This window comes from Nothoprocta perdicaria, unplaced genomic scaffold (assembly GCF_003342845.1).
Source record: "Nothoprocta perdicaria isolate Ctin4 unplaced genomic scaffold, notPer1 scaffold_0, whole genome shotgun sequence".
NCBI classification, from domain to species: Eukaryota; Metazoa; Chordata; class Aves; order Tinamiformes; family Tinamidae; genus Nothoprocta; species Nothoprocta perdicaria.
This window is the reverse complement of record NW_020454092.1, coordinates 5,389,518-5,409,050: the sequence shown is the minus strand read 5'-3', so window position 1 is coordinate 5,409,050 and position 19,533 is coordinate 5,389,518. Positions and strand designations below refer to the sequence as shown.

General features: G+C 65.9%; 2 protein-coding genes across 2 annotated transcripts; one reads left to right on the top strand and one right to left on the bottom strand.

The window, feature by feature from the left end:
• The first annotated feature begins 3,152 nt into the window (after positions 1-3,152).
• On the top strand, positions 3,153-9,096 carry PLCD4 (phospholipase C delta 4). Its single transcript, XM_026034185.1, is given in 15 exon segments — positions 3,153-3,177; positions 3,507-3,665; positions 4,063-4,291; positions 4,540-4,669; positions 5,062-5,293; positions 5,376-5,577; positions 5,929-6,073; positions 6,556-6,708; positions 6,979-7,119; positions 7,427-7,583; positions 7,755-7,871; positions 8,143-8,321; positions 8,530-8,710; positions 8,713-8,883; positions 8,990-9,096. Coding segments are annotated over 15 exon segments (2,328 nt in total).
• A 1,156-nt stretch (positions 9,097-10,252) lies between these two features.
• Positions 10,253-19,444, bottom strand: ZNF142 (zinc finger protein 142). Its single transcript, XM_026041151.1, has 8 exons — positions 19,366-19,444; positions 18,512-19,111; positions 17,965-18,222; positions 16,573-17,385; positions 16,103-16,280; positions 12,261-15,474; positions 11,079-11,184; positions 10,253-10,776 (listed from the first exon to the last, which is right to left on the bottom strand). Exons 1-8 carry the CDS (start codon positions 19,442-19,444, stop codon positions 10,253-10,255), a joined length of 5,772 nt encoding a protein of 1,923 aa, XP_025896936.1.
• Between the last annotated feature and the right edge of the window lie 89 nt (positions 19,445-19,533).

Below are 19,533 nucleotides of genomic sequence, written 5' to 3'. Positions count from 1 at the left end.
AGGAGGGGGCCGGGCCGGGCCGGCCGGGGCGGGCTCGCGTCTGCCCGTGCCAAGGGGCGGGCAGCAGCAGCCCCGGCGCCGAGCGGCCGCAGTCGGCGAAGCAGCGGGAGCGGCGCGGCCCCGGAGAGCCGGTACGGGCCGGGCACGGGCCGGGCACGGGCCGGGCGGGGGGAGCGGGGCTGGGGGCAGCACGTCCCGGGTGGAGGAGCCGCCTGCCTGTCCCCTCGGGTGTCCCCGCGGCCCGGACCGTCCCCGCCGGAGCTCCGGCTCCTCAGGGGCTTCGCTGCCCCGTCGCTGCCCAGCGGCCCCTCTCGGCGGGGCGGGCTCCGTCCCCGGGAGCCGTGGGGCGCCCCCGGTCCCGCAGCCCCCGGGGCAGCCTTCTGGCCATGCATCCCCTCCGAGCTGCCCTGGATCTGTGGGGCGGGTGGCYGTGGGGCACAGCAGAGTCCGCGGACACGGTGTGCAGTGGGGCAGTGGGGGCGTTGGGGAGGGGGCGGTCCCTCCTGTTGGGGCACGGACCTCCCCACAGTGACATTTAGTTCTCCTGGGKGTCCGAGCGGCCGCGGAGCTCTCCACGCTGCTGTCCCCGGTGCACTGCTGGGGCTGTCACYGCCAGCTCTATGGGGACACGGTGACCGCAGCTCCGCGCAGCCCCCCGGCCGCTGGCTGCTCACTGTGCGCTGCAGCCCAGGGCTCACCCAKGGCCACGGGCTGCGCTGGGTCCCTGCGGGGCCCTGGCAGGAGGCAGCTCCTCCGCAGAAACCCTGGGCTCAGGTTTCCAACGGGAAGGCTCTGGCTCCAGCGCCTGGCTCCCGTCCTGCTCTCCTCGCCATCTAACTGTGATTCAGGCTGGGGCTCCCCGAGATGGGGGGTCTGTGCTGGGTGACAGGTCTGGACCACGCTCAGGACATCGCTGTCCTGCTGGGAAGGAATCAATGGCCACAGCTCTGAGTCCACAGCTCCCAGACTGGGCTCACGGCAGCAGCTTCCCAAAGCTGGAGAAGCTGCTACCTCTAGCTGAGGGCTTGGGGAAGCCAAGGCTCCCAAGCCTGGGGCAGGGCTTGGACACCCCTGGGCTATATCCAGAGTCAGATCCACCTGGATATTTGGTTGGTGCTGGGGGACAGTCAGTTTATCTCCAGGATCTCAGCTCTCAGGGTGGCCCATTGTGCCCTGCCACCTTGCACAGGTGGGTGGCAGGACACACAGAGGCACCAGGCTGCTCACGGCTTCCTGCTCCTTCCCGCTCCTTCCCACAGGGAATGGCACATCCTTGCCCCATGCCAGCATCTCTCCCTGCTCCTCCAGCCTCAGCTTGGCCCCTCTGCCTCCACAGAGACTCCTGGAAGCACCAGGAGCTGCCCCCAGCTCTGCTGCCTGGCTCACTGCTGCGCCGTGGGTGCCCAGAGCAGGCCCTGCCAGGGCACAGGAGGGTGCTGGCAGAGAGGTGGCTGCATGGTCAGGGTTGTCCCCTTCCCAATTTCCTGCAGACTCCGGGGGGGGATGAGGAGGTGCTGGGAGGTGGCAGGAGCTGGAGGGCAGGCAGAGCAGCCCGTTGGGGCACTTTGGGCATGGTGCAAGCCAGCAGCAGAGCACCCTATTTGCAGGCTCCAAGAGCAACATGGTGCCTCCTCCATCTGTGGGTACAGACACCCCAAGCCACCACGGGGAACTGCTGCCAGCCTGTACCTGGCACATTAGGCCAGGGAGGGCCGTGCAAGCACTTAAGTGAGCTTGGCAGCCGGGCGCGGGGCCTTGCTGCTGGCACACGCGGTGCTTGTGGTCTGACCCTGCGAGAGGAGCYGGTTCTGGGAAGCACCAGCGCCGGCGCCGGGCTCTGCTGGGAAAGAGCCCGGTGGTGCTGGGGCAGCTGGGGCAGCCCCTGCGTGGTGCCCTCGGCCCCCAATACGTGTCCCTTGCATGTGCAAAGGGAGCCGTGCGCAAGGGCAGAGGGGAGGCAGAGCCCAGGGAGGAGACGCTAACACCCCAGCGATGGCCCGTGCAGCCTGTCCCTGCTGTGACCCTGCTGTCACCGCCCCCCCAGCCCAGCCCGGTGCCATGGAGGGTGCACTGGCAGCCCTCCCCTCGCAGGGCTGCCTGCACCCTCCTTGCTGGGGGGCAGTGGGTGCCCAGGGTGCAAGGGGAGCGGCGCTGGGCCGGCGGGTGCCGGGGCTGGCAGCGGGGCCGGGCAGCTGCCTGCGCGCTGACGGCACCCGCTATTCCCAGCCCCGCGCCGCTGGCGCCGCTGCTGAGTCAGCCCTGGGACACGGCGGGCACCCCGGGGTGCTGCGCGGGGCCCTCTGCCTCCACGGCCCGGCTGCTGGCGGGATCCCCCCCATCTCGCRCCCAAATCACAGCCCCACCGGCTGCGGCATCCTGCCCTCAAGGGCTGGGTATTGGCACCAGCAGGCCAGGTGARAGGCAAACACAGCGGTTTATTGTCAGCCTAATTAAAGTCCCTGCAGCCTAGTGAAAGACTTATTAGCCCAGTTATGATGACAGTGGCATATACAGTCCCATTTACCCACTTCCCACAGCACACTCCCAGCAATGCCACCATTAACATTGCGTGTGAGGTGCCCTTGTGTGGTCCCTGGGCTCCCTGGGGTGCTTCTCCCCTGGATGAAGGGGCTCTCGGCAAGCCCTGGGCACCCCGGGCAGGGCAGTGCTGCTGGTTTCCTCCTCCTGGCCCCCATGGCACTCTCACTGGGTCACTCTCGCACAGCTCTCCCTGCTTTCACCTCCTTGGCTCCCCGTTACCTCCAAGTTTTCCATCCGTGCGATGCTTCCCRTACAGGACAGGCTGGTTCTTTGTTCTCTCGGCTGCAGTTTTACCCATCTCCCAAGGCTGCCTTTGCCCGGAGAGCCGCGAGCRGCTGCCAGCAAGTCCTGCGAGACACAGGGGGTGCAGCTCCCTCCCGGGCTCCGCTTCGGGGGCCCCTCTTCCAAGCCCCTGCTTTTCCCCCACACCTCCCAAGAAGCTCTGGTTTCCTGAGCACACAATGAATATTTCATCAGCCCGGCCGGCCGAACTCGGCGCCGGGCGAGAGCGGTGCCCGCGCGGGGCGGGCGGCGCGCGCAGAGGTGCCCGCGCGCCCCAGCCGCTGCCTTGTGCCCCGCAGGCGCCGCGGCCGCGCGGAGGACACAGAGCCATGGCCTCGCTGCCCTGCAACGCCCGTGAGTGCGAGCCGGGGGCGGGCAGCGCGCGGCCCCGCGCCGGCCACGCGGGTGGYGGCAGCAAATCCGGCCCTTGGCCCCCTTGCCTGGGATAGAGCCACCTCCCCGTGCCCTGGGAGCCCCCCCTACCTCGCTGGATCGCCGGTGCCCAGGGTGGGTGTGCGGGTGGGATCCCAAGGGCTCGTGGGGAGTCGCCTTCCACCCCTCTTGCGCCTCAGAGGCTGCTCCTTCTTCATCCCAAACTGAGGGTTCRCGCAGGGTCCCCGGAGCTGGAGGGAGCCAGGGAACAGGGCACGGTGTCCCAGGGCTGCAGCCTTCTGTGTCCGCAGGCATCCAGCTCACGGAGCAGCTGGAGCAGATGCAGCAAGGGACGCTGATGCGCAAAGTCAAGTCCAAGAGCTGGAAGAAGCAGCGCTACTTCAAGCTGCAGGAGGACTGCATGACCATCTGGTACCAGTCCAAGAGGACGGGCAAAACCGAATCTGCCTGTGAGTGCTGGCTGCTCTGGGCTGCCCACGASGTGGTCGTTACGGTTCGGAGTGAAAAGGGGTGCAGGTTCTCGTTTGTGAGGGGTGCTGGGGCACTCARGAGGGGCTGCGTGTGTGTGTGTAGCCTGTCTTCATGCACACCCCTCCCTGAGGCTCCCTGTCTTCCAGCAGCACCCAAGGGTTAAAGGCTGAAAAGATATTGCTGCTGGACACAAAGAGTGGGTGGGTGGGTGGGTGGGTGGATGGATGGATGTATGGATGTATGGGTGGGTGGATGGATGGATGGATGGATGGATTCGTGGAAGGAAAGGGAGATGGAGGGAAGGACAGCAGTCTCGGGGCAGGGCTCCCTGCCCTGCAGACCTTGTCCCCCCTAGACAGACCTGCCCTCCCTCAGTCTCCATCAGCGACGTGGAGACGGTGCGGGAAGGGCACCAGTCCGAGGTGCTGCAGAGCCTGGCTGAGGAGTTCCCCGCCGAGCGCTGCTTCACCATCGTCTTCTACGGCCGCCGGGGCAACCTGGACCTCATTGCTGGCTCGGCGGAGGAGGCGCAGTGCTGGATCCAGGGCCTGCGCCAGCTCGTTGAGGTGGCCACCAGCATGGACCAGAGGGAGAAGATAGACCAATATCCTTCCTGCAGGCACCTCTCGGACTGCTTGTGCCAAACCCTGCCCTTTTTACCCRGTCCTGCTCCGTCTCCTGCCCTCCCCTGGGCCCTGCTCCTCCAGCATGTATGTGGCTTCTTTGCATGTGTATGCACTGGGGTGGAGAGAGCCACAGCACAAGGAAAAGGAGCCCTTTGACATTCCTCAGCCCCTTCTGTCTCAGCACCCCAAGATCCTTTTCCTTAGCATCAGTCCTGGGGCTTCTCACATGGATTCGGGACTGGTTCCAGAAGGCCGACAAGAATAAGGATGGGCGCATGAACTTCAAGGAGGTGCAGCGCCTCCTGAAGATGATGAATGTGGACATGAACGAGGATCATGCCATGCGGCTCTTCCAGGTAACCACCATGCCTGAAGGAGAAGGGCTAGAGGGCTGCAGCAGGCTGTGCAGCCCATCCTCACTGCAGGAGGACAGGATCGATTTCTTCCGTCCGTCCATCCGTCCATCCATCCATCCATCCATCCATCCATCCATCCATCCATCCATCCACCGCATACATCAACCTGCTCATCCATCCATCCATCCATCCATCCATCCATCCATCCATCCATCCATCCATCCATCCATTTGTTGACCCAGCTACCCGTTTATGCAACGATCCTTCCATCCTTTTATCCATCACTCCATGTCTACCGCTGCTGCGGGGTCTCCGTGGGCTCCCCCGGGAGCAGGGATGCTGCCGAGGAGGTGGCTGAAGCCCTGGCCGGGTGCTGAGCGAGTCCCTTGCAGGCTGCCGACAAGTCGGAGTCGGGGACGCTGGAAGGGGAGGAGTTCGTGCTCTTCTACAAGGCTCTCACTCAGCGCGAGGAGGTGCTGAGCCTCTTCCAGGACTTCTCCGAGGACGGGAAGAAGCTGACGCTGCTGGAGCTGGTGGATTTCCTGCAGCAGGAGCAGCTGGAGGGCGAGGGCACGGAGGAGCTCGCCATGGAGCTCATCGACAAGTACGAGCCCTCAGAGACGGGTAAGAGAGCGCTGCTCCCGGCCCGGCCGGTCCCCGCGCTGCCCCCGTCCCCGGCACTCAGTGTGTCCCCGTGTGTCCCCAGCCAAGGCCCGCCACGTGCTGAGCGCCGATGGGTTCCTCATGTACCTCTGCTCCCCGGAGGGCTCCATCTTCAATCCGCGGCACCGGGCGCTTTGGCAGGACATGAGCCAGCCGCTCTGCCACTACTTCATCTCCTCCTCTCACAACACCTACCTGATAGAGGACCAGATCCGGGGCCAGAGCAGCATCGAGGGCTACATCAGGTGAAGAGCTGCTCCCTCCTGGCTGCCTTCTCCTTGGCCAGGCTCCGGGCAGCTCCGTGGCRCAAGTCAAGCAAGGGGAGACGCTTCCCTTGGCAGAGGGACAACCCTGCCCCTTGGCAGGGCTCCTTCTCCGTGATGCAGCTCCCTGTGGCCCCTCCAAGGGGTCCCTTTTGGGAACAGCTGCCCCACACAACGGTACCCCYCCCACACCCCTAGCAGTTGTCCCCAAGGCTGGCATGGTCCCTGTGGGAGGAGACACCCACAACCAGAGGAGAAGCTGGGGTGGGTACCAGGGGGTCCGGTGCCCTGGCCGGGCATGGGCTAGCAGGGCTGCTGACTGCCCCCCTGCAGGGCTCTGAAAMGGGGCTGCCGCTGCCTCGAGGTGGATTGCTGGGACGGGCCGAACGGGGAGCCCCTGGTCTACCACGGCCACACGTTCACCTCCAAGATCCCCTTCCGGGAGGTGGTGAGCACCCTGGGCAAATACGCCTTCCAGGTAGGGCACCCTTCCCACGCGGGCCCTGGGGAGGAGCGCGGTGCTCCGGGACAGCAGTGGGTCTCTGGAGGGCAGCAGGGGGAGAGGGTGGCTGGGGCCCTTCCCTTCCATGGCACCTTGGGGACTGACCTGCAGACCTGTGTTGTGGCCTGCCAGGGATGCCTGTGGGCCCAGCCTGCTGGGGACACTGGGGTGGGATGGGCGCTGGGGGGGACGGGGTGGGTAGGGGGCATGATGGGGGACTGGGGTGTATGGGGGCACAGCCAGGTCTCGGGAGACACAAGGGCTCKTCCCTGGCATCGACCGTGCCTGGGCACAGCCCCTGTGAGCCCTTGCAGCGCTGCCCACCCAGGAGGGTGCAAGGTGCTGCACTGATGCAGCCACCTCGGTGGCACCGAGGGCCGTGGGGCTCTGTGGTCACTCCAGGTAGAGGAGAGGAGCCCCGTGTTCCCCTATGCATCCCGCCTGCACGTCTGYCCCAGGCCTCGGACTACCCGGTGATCCTGTCACTGGAGAACCACTGCAGCGTGGAGCAGCAGGACGTGCTGGCCCAGCAGCTCAAGAGCATCCTGGGCGAGCAGCTCCTCACGGCCACGACCGACGGGCGCATCCCCACGCAGCTCCCGTCCCCAGAGGTAAAGCCCCAAGCGCGGCCGCGCTGGGCATCGCTGTCCCATGTGGGATGGGGCAGTGCCCCTGTCACCCCCCAATGACTGGGTCCTGCTCCAACACCTCCCTGCTGAGAGCAGGGCTCCTTTGCCAAGGGAACCCCAGGGTCTGGGCACTTCGCACAGAGGAAAGGCTGTCCCTGCCCCGGGAGCATCCTGCGTGCCGGGGAGCAGAGGCACCGGGGCCTGGCACCCCGGGGTCCCTGCGCAGGGCCACCCCCATCCCCAACCCCGCAGGAGCTGAAGCACAAGATCCTGCTGAAGGGCAAGAAAATCGGGCGGCTGGAGGACATGCTGGACGGGCCGGGGGACGAGGCGCCCGAGCTGTCCGATGAGGACAATGGCGCAGAGGCGGAGGAGGAGAAGCGGAGGGCGAAGGTGGGTGCTGGGCACGGGGCGGGAGTGCCAAGACCCCCGGTCACGTCTGTGGGTTGTGAGGCACCAAGGGGACGGCAGTGACCATGGGGTCCTCAGCAGCTGGGGGCTCCCCTTGGTGCCCGTGGCCGTGGCAGCATCGTGCCAAGTGTCCCCAGGCTGCTCTGCTTCTGTGGGGCTCCACTGCCACCCCAGCACCTCAGCTGGCTGGGGCCGCCCTATGGCCCCAGGCTGGTGAAGACCCCGTCCCAAAGAGTGCTGCGGGACACTGCTGCCCTCAGGGGACACTGAACGTGTCTCTGCCTTGCAGAAGGACAGGGAGAGCCTGGCGCAAGCGTTGTCCGACTGCGTCATCTACTGCAAGAGCGTGTCCTTCCAGGGCTTCCAGGAGGCCCGCGCCCACTCCCGGCCCTCCGAAATCTCCTCCTTCTCCGAGGCCAAGGCCAGGAAACTCATCCGGGAGTCGGGTGAGGTGGAGGGGCTGAGGTGGATGGCTGGGTGGATTTATGGGCAGAGGGTTGGGTAGGAGGATGGACAGGTGGGTGGAGGTGTGGACGTGCTGCCGGGCGGCTCAGGGGGTGGGAGGCCACGCAGATGGGSGGCTAACCTCACAAGAGGCCCTCCCGGTCCATCCGTAGGGAATGAGTTTGTCCGCCACAACGCCTGGCAGCTGAGCCGCATCTACCCCAGCGGGATGCGCACCGACTCCTCCAACTACAACCCGCAGGAGATGTGGAACGCGGGCTGCCAGATCGGTACGGCCTTGGGATGCCGGGCTGCGTGTGGGCAGGGGCTCCAGACCCACAGACCCACAGCGGTGCCAGCTGCAGCCCGGGAGACCAGGGGAGACCAGGGCTACCCACGCACTGCTGCCTTGGCCCCAGCGTGGCCCTGCCCGCGGGACAGGCTGTTCCTCAAGCCCAGGCTGGTTCCTGCCCCCCGGCTGCAGCAGGGAACACGTCCATAGGGCGCTGGGTGCGGGTACCCTGGGCCTTCCCAAGCTGTTTCCATGCTGCCTCCCTGCAGTGGCCCTGAACTTCCAGACGGCCGGCACAGAGATGGACCTCAACGACGGGCTCTTCAGCCAGAACGGCCGCTGTGGCTACGTGCTCAAACCRCCCTTCATGAGGCACGAGGGGACCCCCTTCAACCCCAGCGACCCCAGCACCTGGGAGAGCTACGGCCCCACCACCCTGACGATCCAGGTACGGGGCCAAGGGAGCCCCCCGGCAGTGAGGATGTGCCCCAACAGCAGCGTGTGGGTTGGGTCTTTGCCCAGAGCTGGGGCAGCGCTGCCCTCGCAGACCCACGGCCGGCTCGGTGTGGGGCTGGCCGGCGAGCCGGAGCTCCGGGGCCTGCTCAGCTCACGGCAGCGCTGCTCCCAGCTCAGGGGGACCCTGCCCCTGTGTGCAGGTCATCAGCGGGCAGCAGCTGCCCAAAGTTGCCAACAGCAAGGACGAGGCTGTCATCGACCCGCTGGTGCGYGTGGAAATCCACGGCGTCCCCGCCGACCAGGCCCACCAGGAGACCAAGTACATTGAGAACAACGGTGAGTCCCAGCGCGCTGCCCGGCTCCGTCCTGCTCCTGCCCTCTCAGCGCTCGCTCTCCCTCCGCAGGCTTTAACCCCCGCTGGGATGAGACGCTCCGGTTTCAGCTCCGCATGCCGGAGCTGGCCCTCGTCCGCTTCGTGGTGGAGGATTACGACAAGACGTCCCGCAACGACTTTGTGGGCCAGTTCACCCTGCCCTTCGSCAACATCAAGCCCGGTGAGGCTGGGCTGCTGCCTGCTGCTGGGCGGCAGTGGGGCTGGCAGGGTGGGCGCCGGGCACGCTGTGGGGCCGGCAGCCAGCAGCGCCCCGCTGTGCCCCGCAGGCTACCGCCACATCCACCTGCTCTCCAAGGACGGCACCAACATCCCGCCCTCCTCGCTCTTCGTCCACATCCGCATCACGGAGCCGCCGGGTGCCGAGCAGGAATGAGCACCCTGGGGCGAGCGGCGCCCGGTGGAAGGCGCACAGCGGGCCCAGCTCGGGCCCYGCAGAGCCGAGCACCCTGCGCTCCGGCCCTTTGCAGCTGCCCTCCGTGTCTCCGTTGCTGCTGGTCCACAGTGACCTCCAGGGGAAGGCACCTCCCTGGGATGGCCCCTTCCATCCCCGCCCATTGCCCCATGTGGGGTCTGTTCCATGCACAGCTGYCCCAGGCCCCAGCTCAGCCACGGAGAAGAGGAGAAATGGGGCAGGACACCCCAGATCTGCTGCCCACACCTGTGCCCCCAGCACGGGAGAGCAAGACTAGAGCCCAGTGAACCCCCTAGACCAGACTAGAGCAAGGGGAGCGGGGAGAAGGGTCAGGCCCCAAACCCCCCTCTGCCGCGCAGAGCCTGTCCCTGCCCCCGCAGCTCCCTCTCCTGAACCCCTGCACCCTCCTTTCTATCCAAACAACCCAATAAAAAATCTTGTGACAAACAGACTGTTTGGGGTCCAGACGGTTCTGGGGGACCAACTTGGCCTGCGTGTGGGGAACAGAGCCTGGGCACTCCCCCCTGCTTGGGGAACRTGCCCCACTGCTCGTGCTGGGCTCCAGGGCAAGGCCCCAGGGCAGAGCCCAGGAAGCAGCAGGAGCGAGGGCTGCCCCAGCATCACAGCATTCCTGGGAGGGAGCTGTGAGGCTGAGCAGTGCTGGACAGGGTGCCCTCTTGCCCACAGGTGCCCAGGCCCACGTTGCCCTTTTAARTGTCTTGCTGAGCGGTGTTCGCTGCCCAGAGGGGTGGAATGGGGCTTTGACCCCAGTCCTGCCTAACAAAAGCTCCAGAGCCTGGTCCAATCCAGCCAGGGTCTCCCCGCTTGCCCCMCACACAAGGATCCCAGGAGGTGCTCCCAGCAGAAAAGAGAGCGCTCGCTGGATAAGGACATGACGGATACCCAGCCCCCAGGGASAGGTTTTAACCAGGAGCAAAAACCAAAGCCACGCCAAGGCTCTCACCACCCTAGCCCCACTTTGGAAAGGGAAAACACAACACAGCCCAAAGCAGCAGGATTAAAAGGAGTTGAGGTTCCTTTTATACAGCCGCATATTTTACATCTCATATACATATATGCCTATACACACACATACATCTCCGTGGAGGGCCTGCATTTAGAGGGTGCCCCCCGGGGGGACAGCACCCTCGTCCGCAGGGCGGCCGCCATCCTGCGCGGGGGGCCGCTGGGCCGGGCTCTGCTGGGCCGGGCTCTGCCGCTGCGCGTGGAGCAGGAGGTGCCCGTGGTCCGCGGGGGGCTCCTTGCCCACGCCCTGGCTCGCATCSCCCACGCTGCGCTCGGGGTGGTGCCGCTGGATGTGCTTGACCACCTGGAACTTCTGCTTGGCCTTGTAGGGGCAGTAGCGGCAGAAGAAGGGCTGCTCGTCGGTGTGCGTGAGGCGGTGGTGGCGCAGGCCGGCGGCCCAGCGGAAGGCGCGCCCGCAGGCGCCGCACACGTAGGGCCGCTCCTCGCTGTGCTTCTTGAGGTGCGTCTTGAGCAGGAAGCGCGTCTTGAAGGCCTTGCCGCACTGCTCGCACACGAAGGCGCGCGCCTCGCCGTGCCGCGTCTCCTTGTGCGCGCGCAGCGCGTCCGCCCGGTTCGTGCGGTACTCGCACTCGTCGCAGCCGTGCGGCTTGAGGCCTGCGGCGACAGCAGGGCCCTGGCACCGCTGCCACAGGGCCCTGGCACCGCCGCCCCTCTGCTCCCTTGGCAGCAACTGAGGGTCCCCCCCTATCCATAGGGCTCCGAGGGTCTGTGTCATCTGGCCTTCCCCACCCCAAGGGCTGCGACTGCAGGGAGGAGGTGGGAGGTGCTGCCCTGATGGGGTCTGGCCGCTGCTTCCCGCTCCGCCAGCTGGGTCACAGGCAGTGAGGAGGGCACAGAGGTGCCACCCTCACGATGCCATGGCCCTTCCTGCGCCCCCAGCTCTGCCAGCCACTCACCCGTGTGCTTCGTCATGTGGTACTTGAGCTGATTCACCCACTTGCACTTGTAGCCGCACTCCGGGCACAGGTATTTCCGCTCCTCCTTGTGGATCCGCATGTGGTACTGGGCACAGGGAAGGCATGGACATGGTCAGCACTGGGCTAGGGGCAGCCTCACACATGAAACCCACCYCACCGCCCCAGCTGGGCTCCACAGGGCATCCTCTAGGAACCCTCCCTCCGGTCAGCATGAGGCCGTGTTGTCCTCGAGGATCCTCGAGGGATCCTCAGGAAGGGCTTGCAGCCGGGCCCGACCTCACAAGGGGCAAGAAGGGAAATCACGTAGTTTGACAGACTATGCAGAGATCTGCAGCAGGGCCAGGACAAGACCTTGATACACCCGAGACTGCTCTGTTCAGCCCACGGGGAGCCTGGGTTCCTCTCCCTGCTTTGGTATTTGGAGGCAGCRTGGCAGGGCTCGCTGCACACTCTGCCTCCAGCCGCTCCCCAGCGCAGCGCTCCAGGGCTGCCTCACCCAGGCGGCCCCAGGGGCCTCCAGCTCGGCCTGACCATTACAAAAAGTCAATATTCCCCTCAGCAAAACAGACCATTTGCTTTCCATTAGCTCACACCTGGCTCCCTTGGTCTAGACAGGAGGCTCTTTGCCATGTGAAGAGATCATCACCTACGAGGCGGAGCAGCCGCAGCCTCCAGTCCGCAGCGTGGCACTGCCCCGCGCAAGTGGGCAAGCAGGGGCCCCGATCACAGGGGCACCGCACTTTTCCTGTGCCATGTCCAGGCTGCCACCAGCACAGGGAGCAGCGCGAGCAGCCACGCTGGGCTTTGCGGTGCCAGGCTGCCCCGTGACACGGCTGCTTACCCTCAAGGGCACCAGAGATGCCAGTGAGCACACGGCTGAACTTGCACAGGGCTGAACTTGCATAGGGACCGATATTCCTGCCTTGCTAATAAACCCCTTTCCCCAGAACAGCAGTCAGCAGAGTTTGAAGGGAAACATGTTAATACCCACATACCTTTTTCCCGCTTGCTTCTTATTCCTGTACTAACTCCAAGGGAAAAAGGAGAGATGGAAAACTTCCCCTGAAAGCTTCTTCCTGCCCAGGTCTCTGTGCCTGCAGCCCTGCCGAACCCACACAGGGGTAGGAGCGATGTCCCCCCGTCCCCAAGCAGCGTGCTCACCTTGAGGCGCGAGGGGTCAGCACAGGCGTATTTACAGAGATGACACTTGTAGGGCTTCTCGCCGGTGTGGATACGGATGTGCCACGTGATCTTCTGCCTGTTCTTGGTGGTGTACTCACAATCTGAGCACTTGTAGACACGGGTGCCGCCGTGGCCCTTCATGTGCTGGTCGAAGACGAGCTGGTGGCGGCAGGCGAAGTCGCAGAAGGGGCAGCGCAGGGGTCTCTCCTGGGGGGCGGCCGGCTCGTGGCTCTCCACGTAGTGCCCCACGAGCTGCTGCCGCTCCTTGGCCGCGAAGCTGCACAGCTCACAGCGGTGGCTGAAGTGCTGCTTCTTGTGCTCCTCCAGAGCGTCCCGCGTGGCAAAGGTCTCCTTGCAGGCGCCGCACTCCAGGTGCGGGTGCTGCTTCTGCACGTGGCACTTGAGGGTGGCCTCGCTGTGGCACACGAAGCCGCAGCGCGGGCAGCCGTAGGGCACCTTCTCCTCGTGCCGCCGCAGCACGTGCTGCTTGAGGGCGGTCTCGGAGCTGAAGCGGGCGTCGCAGCGGGCGCAGCCCACGTTGAGCTCGCCGCGGTGGCAGCTCCTCACGTGGCGCGTGATGTCGTTCTGCAGGTAGCTGCCGTAGTCGCAGAGCGGGCAGAAGTGCGTGGGCGTCTTCTCGTGCACGCGCAGGCGGTGCACGCGCAGCTTGGAGTTGGTGCCGAAGGTCTGGCCGCAGGCGCCGCAGGCCACGCGCCCCACGCCCGTGTGCAGCGACTGGTGGGCGCGCAGGCGGTAGCGCCGCGTGGTGCTGAACTCGCAGTAGCGGCACTTGTGGGGCTTGAGCCCCTCGTGCTTGATGCGGACGTGCTGGCGCAGGCACCGCGCCTGCTTGCACGTGAACTCGCACTGGCGGCACTGCAGCTGCGGCCGCTTGCTGTAGCGCTTGCGGTGCAGCCGCCGGTGCAGCCGCAGGGCCTTGGCCGCCTTGGACGTGAAGGGGCAGGAGGCGCAGCGGAACTCGCCCAGCGCCGCGCAGCCCCTCTGCGTGTGCGTCTTCAGGGCCCGCTCCTGGTGGCACGTGAAGGGGCACGTGGGGCAGGAGAACCGCCGCCGCTTGGGAACGGCGGCTTTCCGGGGAGCGGCGGCTGGCGGCGCCTCGCCGGGTGCACCCGCCTCGCTGCCAGCCGGGGCTCCTGGGGGTGTCTCGGTGCCCTGGCGCCCGTCACCCTCGGGGCGCTCGCCGTGCGTCTCGCTGCGGTGGCTCCGCAGGGCCCGCCGGGAGCGGAAGGCCGCGGGGCACAGGGAGCAGCAGAACTGCGCCCGCCGCCGGCAGCCGTCCTGCACGTGGGAGGTGATGGTGGAGACGCGGGAGCAGGCGAAGGAGCACGCGTTGCAGCGCAGCTTTCCGCCCTCCACACGGTATTTCTCAGATGTTCTCCCAGGCTGGGAGGGACAAACGGCTCCACCTGGCTCAGCGGGATCCCCTTGCATGGAAGGCTCTTCCACCACGTCCATGCTGCTATCAGGAGGGGGCTTCTCAACAGCAGGACTGCCCGAGGCCTCTTCCTTGGCTAAGGGACTGCTCGAGGACTGCGTTTTCTCAGCTATCACCTCCACTTCCCAGGGGGTCTCATGGTGCCCAGACTCCTCCAAGCCTCCCCTGTCGCTCCCTGATGTTTCTGGACCACTGTCCCCTGGCTGGCTGGCAGGTTGGCACAASCCAGGCAGCTCCTGAGCAGCCAGTTTCAGGGTCCTGTTCTTCTTCAGGAGGACMGGGCACTTCTTGAGGAGGTGGGTGTTGAGCCCCCTTTGCTGTTTGAAGCTGGCACCACACTCGTGGCACACGAGCGGTGCCCGGCGGCTCTGGCAGCTGGCTCTCGAGTGCAGGGACATGGACTTCTCCTTGCGGGTCACGTACGAGCACTTCTCGCACTTGAAGATGCGGCTCTCCGACTGCACCACCAGCATCTGCACCCTGCCCTCCAGCACCAGCGTCTCCGCCTGCTCCTTGTCCTGCTTCCGCAGCGCCTTGAGCACCGACTCGCAGCCGCCCCCCGCGTCGGCGGGAGAGGTGGCCGCAGGCGGCGAGCGGCTCCGCTCGGCCGATCCCGGCGCCCGCAGCCGGTGCTCGGCCGGCTCCACGTGGCTGCTCTCCCTCATTCCGGTGTCCGCACCCGGCGCGCCGAGGTCGGAGCACGGCCCTTGTGGGCTGCCCTCAGCCTCCCCGACCACATCTTTTCCCTGGCTGTCCCCCGTCACAGTGCTGCCCTCCAGCCTCGCTGCTTCATTCCCACGTGCATCTGTCTCATCCTCCTCAAAGTCTGGGATGTCTCCAAGTGCGTTGTCATTGTCCTCTAGGCCAAGGTCATCCCGGGAGCCTAGCACTTCATAGGCTGCAGGAGGCTCCTTGCAGGCCAGCATTTCTGCGCTCTCTGCCTGAGATGCRCAGGCATCTCCAGCCAGATGCTCCAGCATAGGGTCAGATGAGACATCCAAGGTCTCCAAGTGCAAGGTGCAGCTCTCAACCACATCCCCCGAAGGAGCAAAACCAGCTGAGCCTGGAGCAGGATCAACTTGTGCGCTGGCAGTGAGGGGACAGCTCTGCTCCCCTTCACGCTGCCCCTGCCCCAGCTCGGGGCCGCCCTGGGGCACAGCAGCACCCTGCTCCAGAAGAGGCAGCACCAGCGCTCGCTGGCAGCTCTCCTCCCGCTGCGGCTCCGCTTTCGCCCACTGCTCCTTGCCGGAGGCTGGGGAGGCAGCACCCGAGCCGTGGGATGCGCTGTGCTGAGCAGGAGCTGCGCCGAGCTCGCAGCCAAAGAGCACCTCGGAGGAGCTGATCTCCTGCTCCTTGCTGGCGTAGTTCTCCAGCCAGTCCTTGTCCCCGGGGACGTAACCGTGAACCTTGCGCTTGTGGAAGAAGAGGCTGGTGTTGCTGAAGGTGCAGTAGGAGCAGAGGGCACAGCGGAACTCCTTCTGCTTGGTGTGCTTGCAGTTCTCGTGGTTCAGCAGCGCCTGCTTGTACTTGGTCTGGTAGGCGCAGTACTGGCACTGGAAGATGGGCACCTGGTAGTTCTGCGAGTGCTTGGCCTGCATGTGCTTCTGCAGCTCGTACTTGCGCTTGCAGGTGAAGCCGCACACCTCGCAGATGAGGCTTTTGCCCTGATGCCTCAGCTTGTGGCTGCTCAGCTGGTCGGCACGGTGACACCGGTACGAACACTGGTTGCACTGGTACCTATGGGGGAAGCAGAGCTGGTCAGGCCTCGTAAGGAACTGGCACGGGCTGAGCCATGCTGGACACTCTACTTGCCCACCCCAAAACATGGAACTGTTTGCTGAATCCAGCCTTTGCAGWCAAAGCAGTTCTTATCACCAGCTGTTCCTCCTTGCCACAGCTCCTGGTGCTGCTGGTGCTCTGCACACCCAGCCTGGGCTGGGTTCCCTGAGTGCCCCCCAGGGCACCTGCTTCATACTGGCCCCCTCACACCAAGAGCATCTGCAGCACATCTGCAGGCAGACTAGACACAGAGGAGGGCAAAGCGGTAATTCAGAAATAAAAATATCTGTGGGTAGACACCTGCATGCACCCAGGGCTGCTTTGCTCGTGCTCTAAGCCAGGCCTGACGAGTAGCAGCAGACTGTGGCCCTGGACTCCGAGCTGCACTGACCCCAGTGACACATTTCTCAAGGGCACTGGGACACCAAGGGCAGCTTTGCCCCCACCCCATGATGCTGGTGACCCTGGTCAGCGCAGACTGCCCATCTCAGGGACAAGAGAGCCTAACAGAGCACAGCCCAGAGCAGTGCATCCCTGAGGCAGGATCTGGGGAGCCTTTCCTACAGCGCGGGGCGCCGTGCAGTACCGGAGGTCCCCGGTGTGCTTGCGCATGTGGACGTTCAGGTAGTGCTTCCACTTGGTGATGTATCCGCACTCGGTGCACATGAAGTTCTTGTCATCGGAGTGAGTCAGCATGTGCTTGGACAGGTAGCTCACATCCCGGCACGTGAAGTCGCACAGCTCACACTTGTGGGGCTTCTCTCCTACAGACAACATGAAAAGACTTCCAGCAGCACGGCCGGGGGGCAGCTGCCCGGCCTCCCTCTGCAGGGAACGCCCAGCTCCCTAGGAGCTCGGGATAGCTGGAACGGGGGCACAGCAGGACTCCTGGGCCTGGTGCTGGCGGAATCGACAACCAAGCTACACCCAGCTGGGTGACGCTGGGGTCTGCCGTGTGACAGAGCTGGMCGTTGAAGCCCTGCTCCAGCCTCCCCGCTCACCCAGAGCGGGGACAGGACCCCACGTAGCGACCAGGCTCCCCGACCAGACACCCACCTGTGTGCAGCAGCATGTGCCGGATGAGCACCCTCTTGTGCGCGGTGGCAAAGGGGCACTCCGCGCACTTGTGGATCTTCTCGTTGGCATGCATCTTGCCCACGTGGTTCTGAAACTCGACGGGGTTGAAGGTGGCGTAGGGGCAAAAGCTGCACTGCAGCTGCTCGCTGCCCGGGTGCCCCTGCTTCTTGTGCTTGCGGAACACGTGCTTGTTGGAGCAGATGAAGTCGCACTGCTGGCAGTGGAAGGCGTAGTGCGTTTTCCGATGAGCCTCCATGGCCTCGGCCGTGCCAAAAAGCAGCGAGCAGGCGTGGTACCTGCACTCCACGGCCTTGATGCCGTGAGCATCCTTGAGGTGGCGGATGAACTCCTTGCGGTCCTCAGCAAAGTAGTCGCAGCCTCCCTGGAAGCAGCTCAGCCTCTTGGGCTCGGCTTTGTGAGTCTTCAGGTGCTCCTTGAGGGCCTGGCTGAGGCGAAACTTCTCCTCGCACACGGGGCAGGAGTAGACATCGGAGTAGAAGTTGGAGATGTCCTCGTGCATGCTGGCCATGTGGCGGTTGAGGGCGTTCTTCTCGACGGAGCTGTAGTGGCAGAGCGGGCAGCGATGGGCCTTCTCGCCCGCCTCCCGCATCATGTGGATTTTGAGCTTGCTCTTGCTGGTGAAGAACTTGTGGCAGTTGGGGCACTGCAGGCTGGGGTCGGGGAAGTGCAGGTGCAGGTGCTCCACCAGGTGCGTGCGCTTCTTGAAGCACCGCTTGCACTCGGGGCACATGTGCGTTTTGTAAAGGTACTCGGAGCCCTCCCCGACGTTCCCTACGGGGACGAGAATGGGGCAGCAGCAGGGAAGGGATGGCAAAAACAAGCAGATTCCGTCATTCTGTCATTCCGCTCTCCCCGCAGTGTGGCTACGCTGGGGCAGTTATCACACACAGCCCTGCAGCAGCTGCGTGCTGGTAGGGAGCGGCCCCATCCCGAGCCACTGGCATGGCTCGGGTGGAATCATTCCAGCTCAACACTGGGAAAAATAAGGGGGCCTTTCCACATGTCCCTGCTCCCCAGCACCAGGCAGYCACACTGGCTCCAAAGGACACCCATGTCCCGGGCAGCCAGGACCTACAGCTCCAGTCTAGCTGCAGTGTCCCCTGACTCTGGGCAGGCAGAGCCCAGCAGCTCTGGGGACAGCTACCAAGAAAGAAGTGACATTTTCACATAGGCAGAGGGCAGGAAATAGAGAAAAATTCTGCACTGCAGGACAGGTGCAGGAAGGGAGCAAGGCAGGATGCCTTGGGCCTCTCAGGCCCACAGCCCAGCCCATCTCTGCATTACGCTGCTCCTTCCCAAGCAAAAGGSCCAGACAGCTCCCGTACAGCCCTGTGGCGCTCCGTATCCTACCTTCGGGGTGCTGCTCCTGGGGTGCCTGGGCTTCCTCAGGAGCTTCCTTCCCGTTCTCTTTGGGCTCCCCCTCATAGGGGCTCTCTCCATCCTCCTCCAGCAATTCATCCGCACCACTCTCCGAGTCCTCCTCTCCAGCCGATGCCTTCTGGCCCTCCAAGGAGCCCTGCCCGGTGCCCGCGGGCTCTGCCAGCCCGGCTGCTCCCGCTGCTGCTTCCCAGCCAGGACGGCAGCTCCCCGCATCCTCCTGCCCTTCTCCTGCTTCCAAGTGGTAASAGAGATCACGGATCACATTCCAGGTGAGCAGCAAACGCCACCCCTCTCCCACATGCCCGCGAGCAACTTCCTGCCAAGACAAGGCTCTTTCCTGGGCTCTTTTCCACAGGCGAAACCGCAGCGGGGAAGAGCTGCGGAGAGCGGCTGCACCGCAGGGTGCCCGCAGCCCCCAACTCCCCCCAGCCGTAGCAGCCACACAGACCCGGCCCCGCGGCCCCCACGGGCTGTAGCCCCCCGGGCTCCCCCCAGCCCTGGCCCCGCAGAGCCCTACCCGAGAGCAGGACGCGGGGCTGCTGGAGGCCGCCGGCGGTGCCGGGCGCCGCGCGGGCGGGCTCGGCCGCGTGCCCCTTCCTGTGCTGCCCGAAGAGGCGGGCGTTGGCGGTGGCGAAGGCGCAGCGGCCGCAGTGGAAGGGCAGGTGGCAGCGGCGGTGGCGCTCCATGGCCGCGCGGCTCGGGAAGAGCAGCGGGCAGGCGCGCGAGGCGCAGGGCACGGTGCCCGCCCCGTGCGCCGCGCGCAGGTGCCCGCGCAGCTCCCGCCGCGCCGCCGCCGAGAAGCGGCAGCTCCTCTCCGGGCACGGCAGGGCCCCCCGCGCGCCCCGGTGCCTCCTGAAGTGCTCCTTGAGCGCGCCGGGCCGCGCGAACGCCGCCCGGCACACGGGGCACAGCAGCGGCTCGGCGGCGCCCGCGGGCTCCCCGCTGCTCCGCGCCGGTTCCCCGCTGCTCCGCGCCGGTTCCCCGCTGCTCCGCGCCGGCTCCGTCCCCGGCGGCTCCGCCAGCTGCAGGCACCGGTGCTGGGACAGCAGGGCGGGCTCCGGGAAGCTCTGGCCGCAGCTCTCGCAGAAATAGAGCTCCACCACCTTGAGCAGCACCTCTGCGCGGAGCCGAGCGCGGCGTCAGCAGCAGCCCCGTGGCACCGCTGGGTCGGCTGCAGCCTGCCAGGGACGGGGTGCCCTCCCCGGGATGCCGGGACCCGCATTCCCGCCAGGAAAGGGACAGCATCACCCGCGCAGTGACAGCCGGATCCCTCCCCCAGGGCGCTCCGGACGCGCGGGGCTGGGAGCGCGGCGGGCGCTGCCCACGCCGGGCTCGGTACCGGCTCCCCGTCCCCGCCGCGCGCCCCGCTACCTGCGGCGCCGCCCGCCACGGCCTCGATGAGGATCTCCACGTCGCGCCCCGCGGCCTGCGCCAGGGCGCTCGGCTCCATGGCCCCGCCGGCCGCGCTCACCGCGGCCTCTCCCGGGACGCGCCGCGGCCCTGCGCGGGACGGAGCAGCGTGAGGGGAGGCGCGGGCGG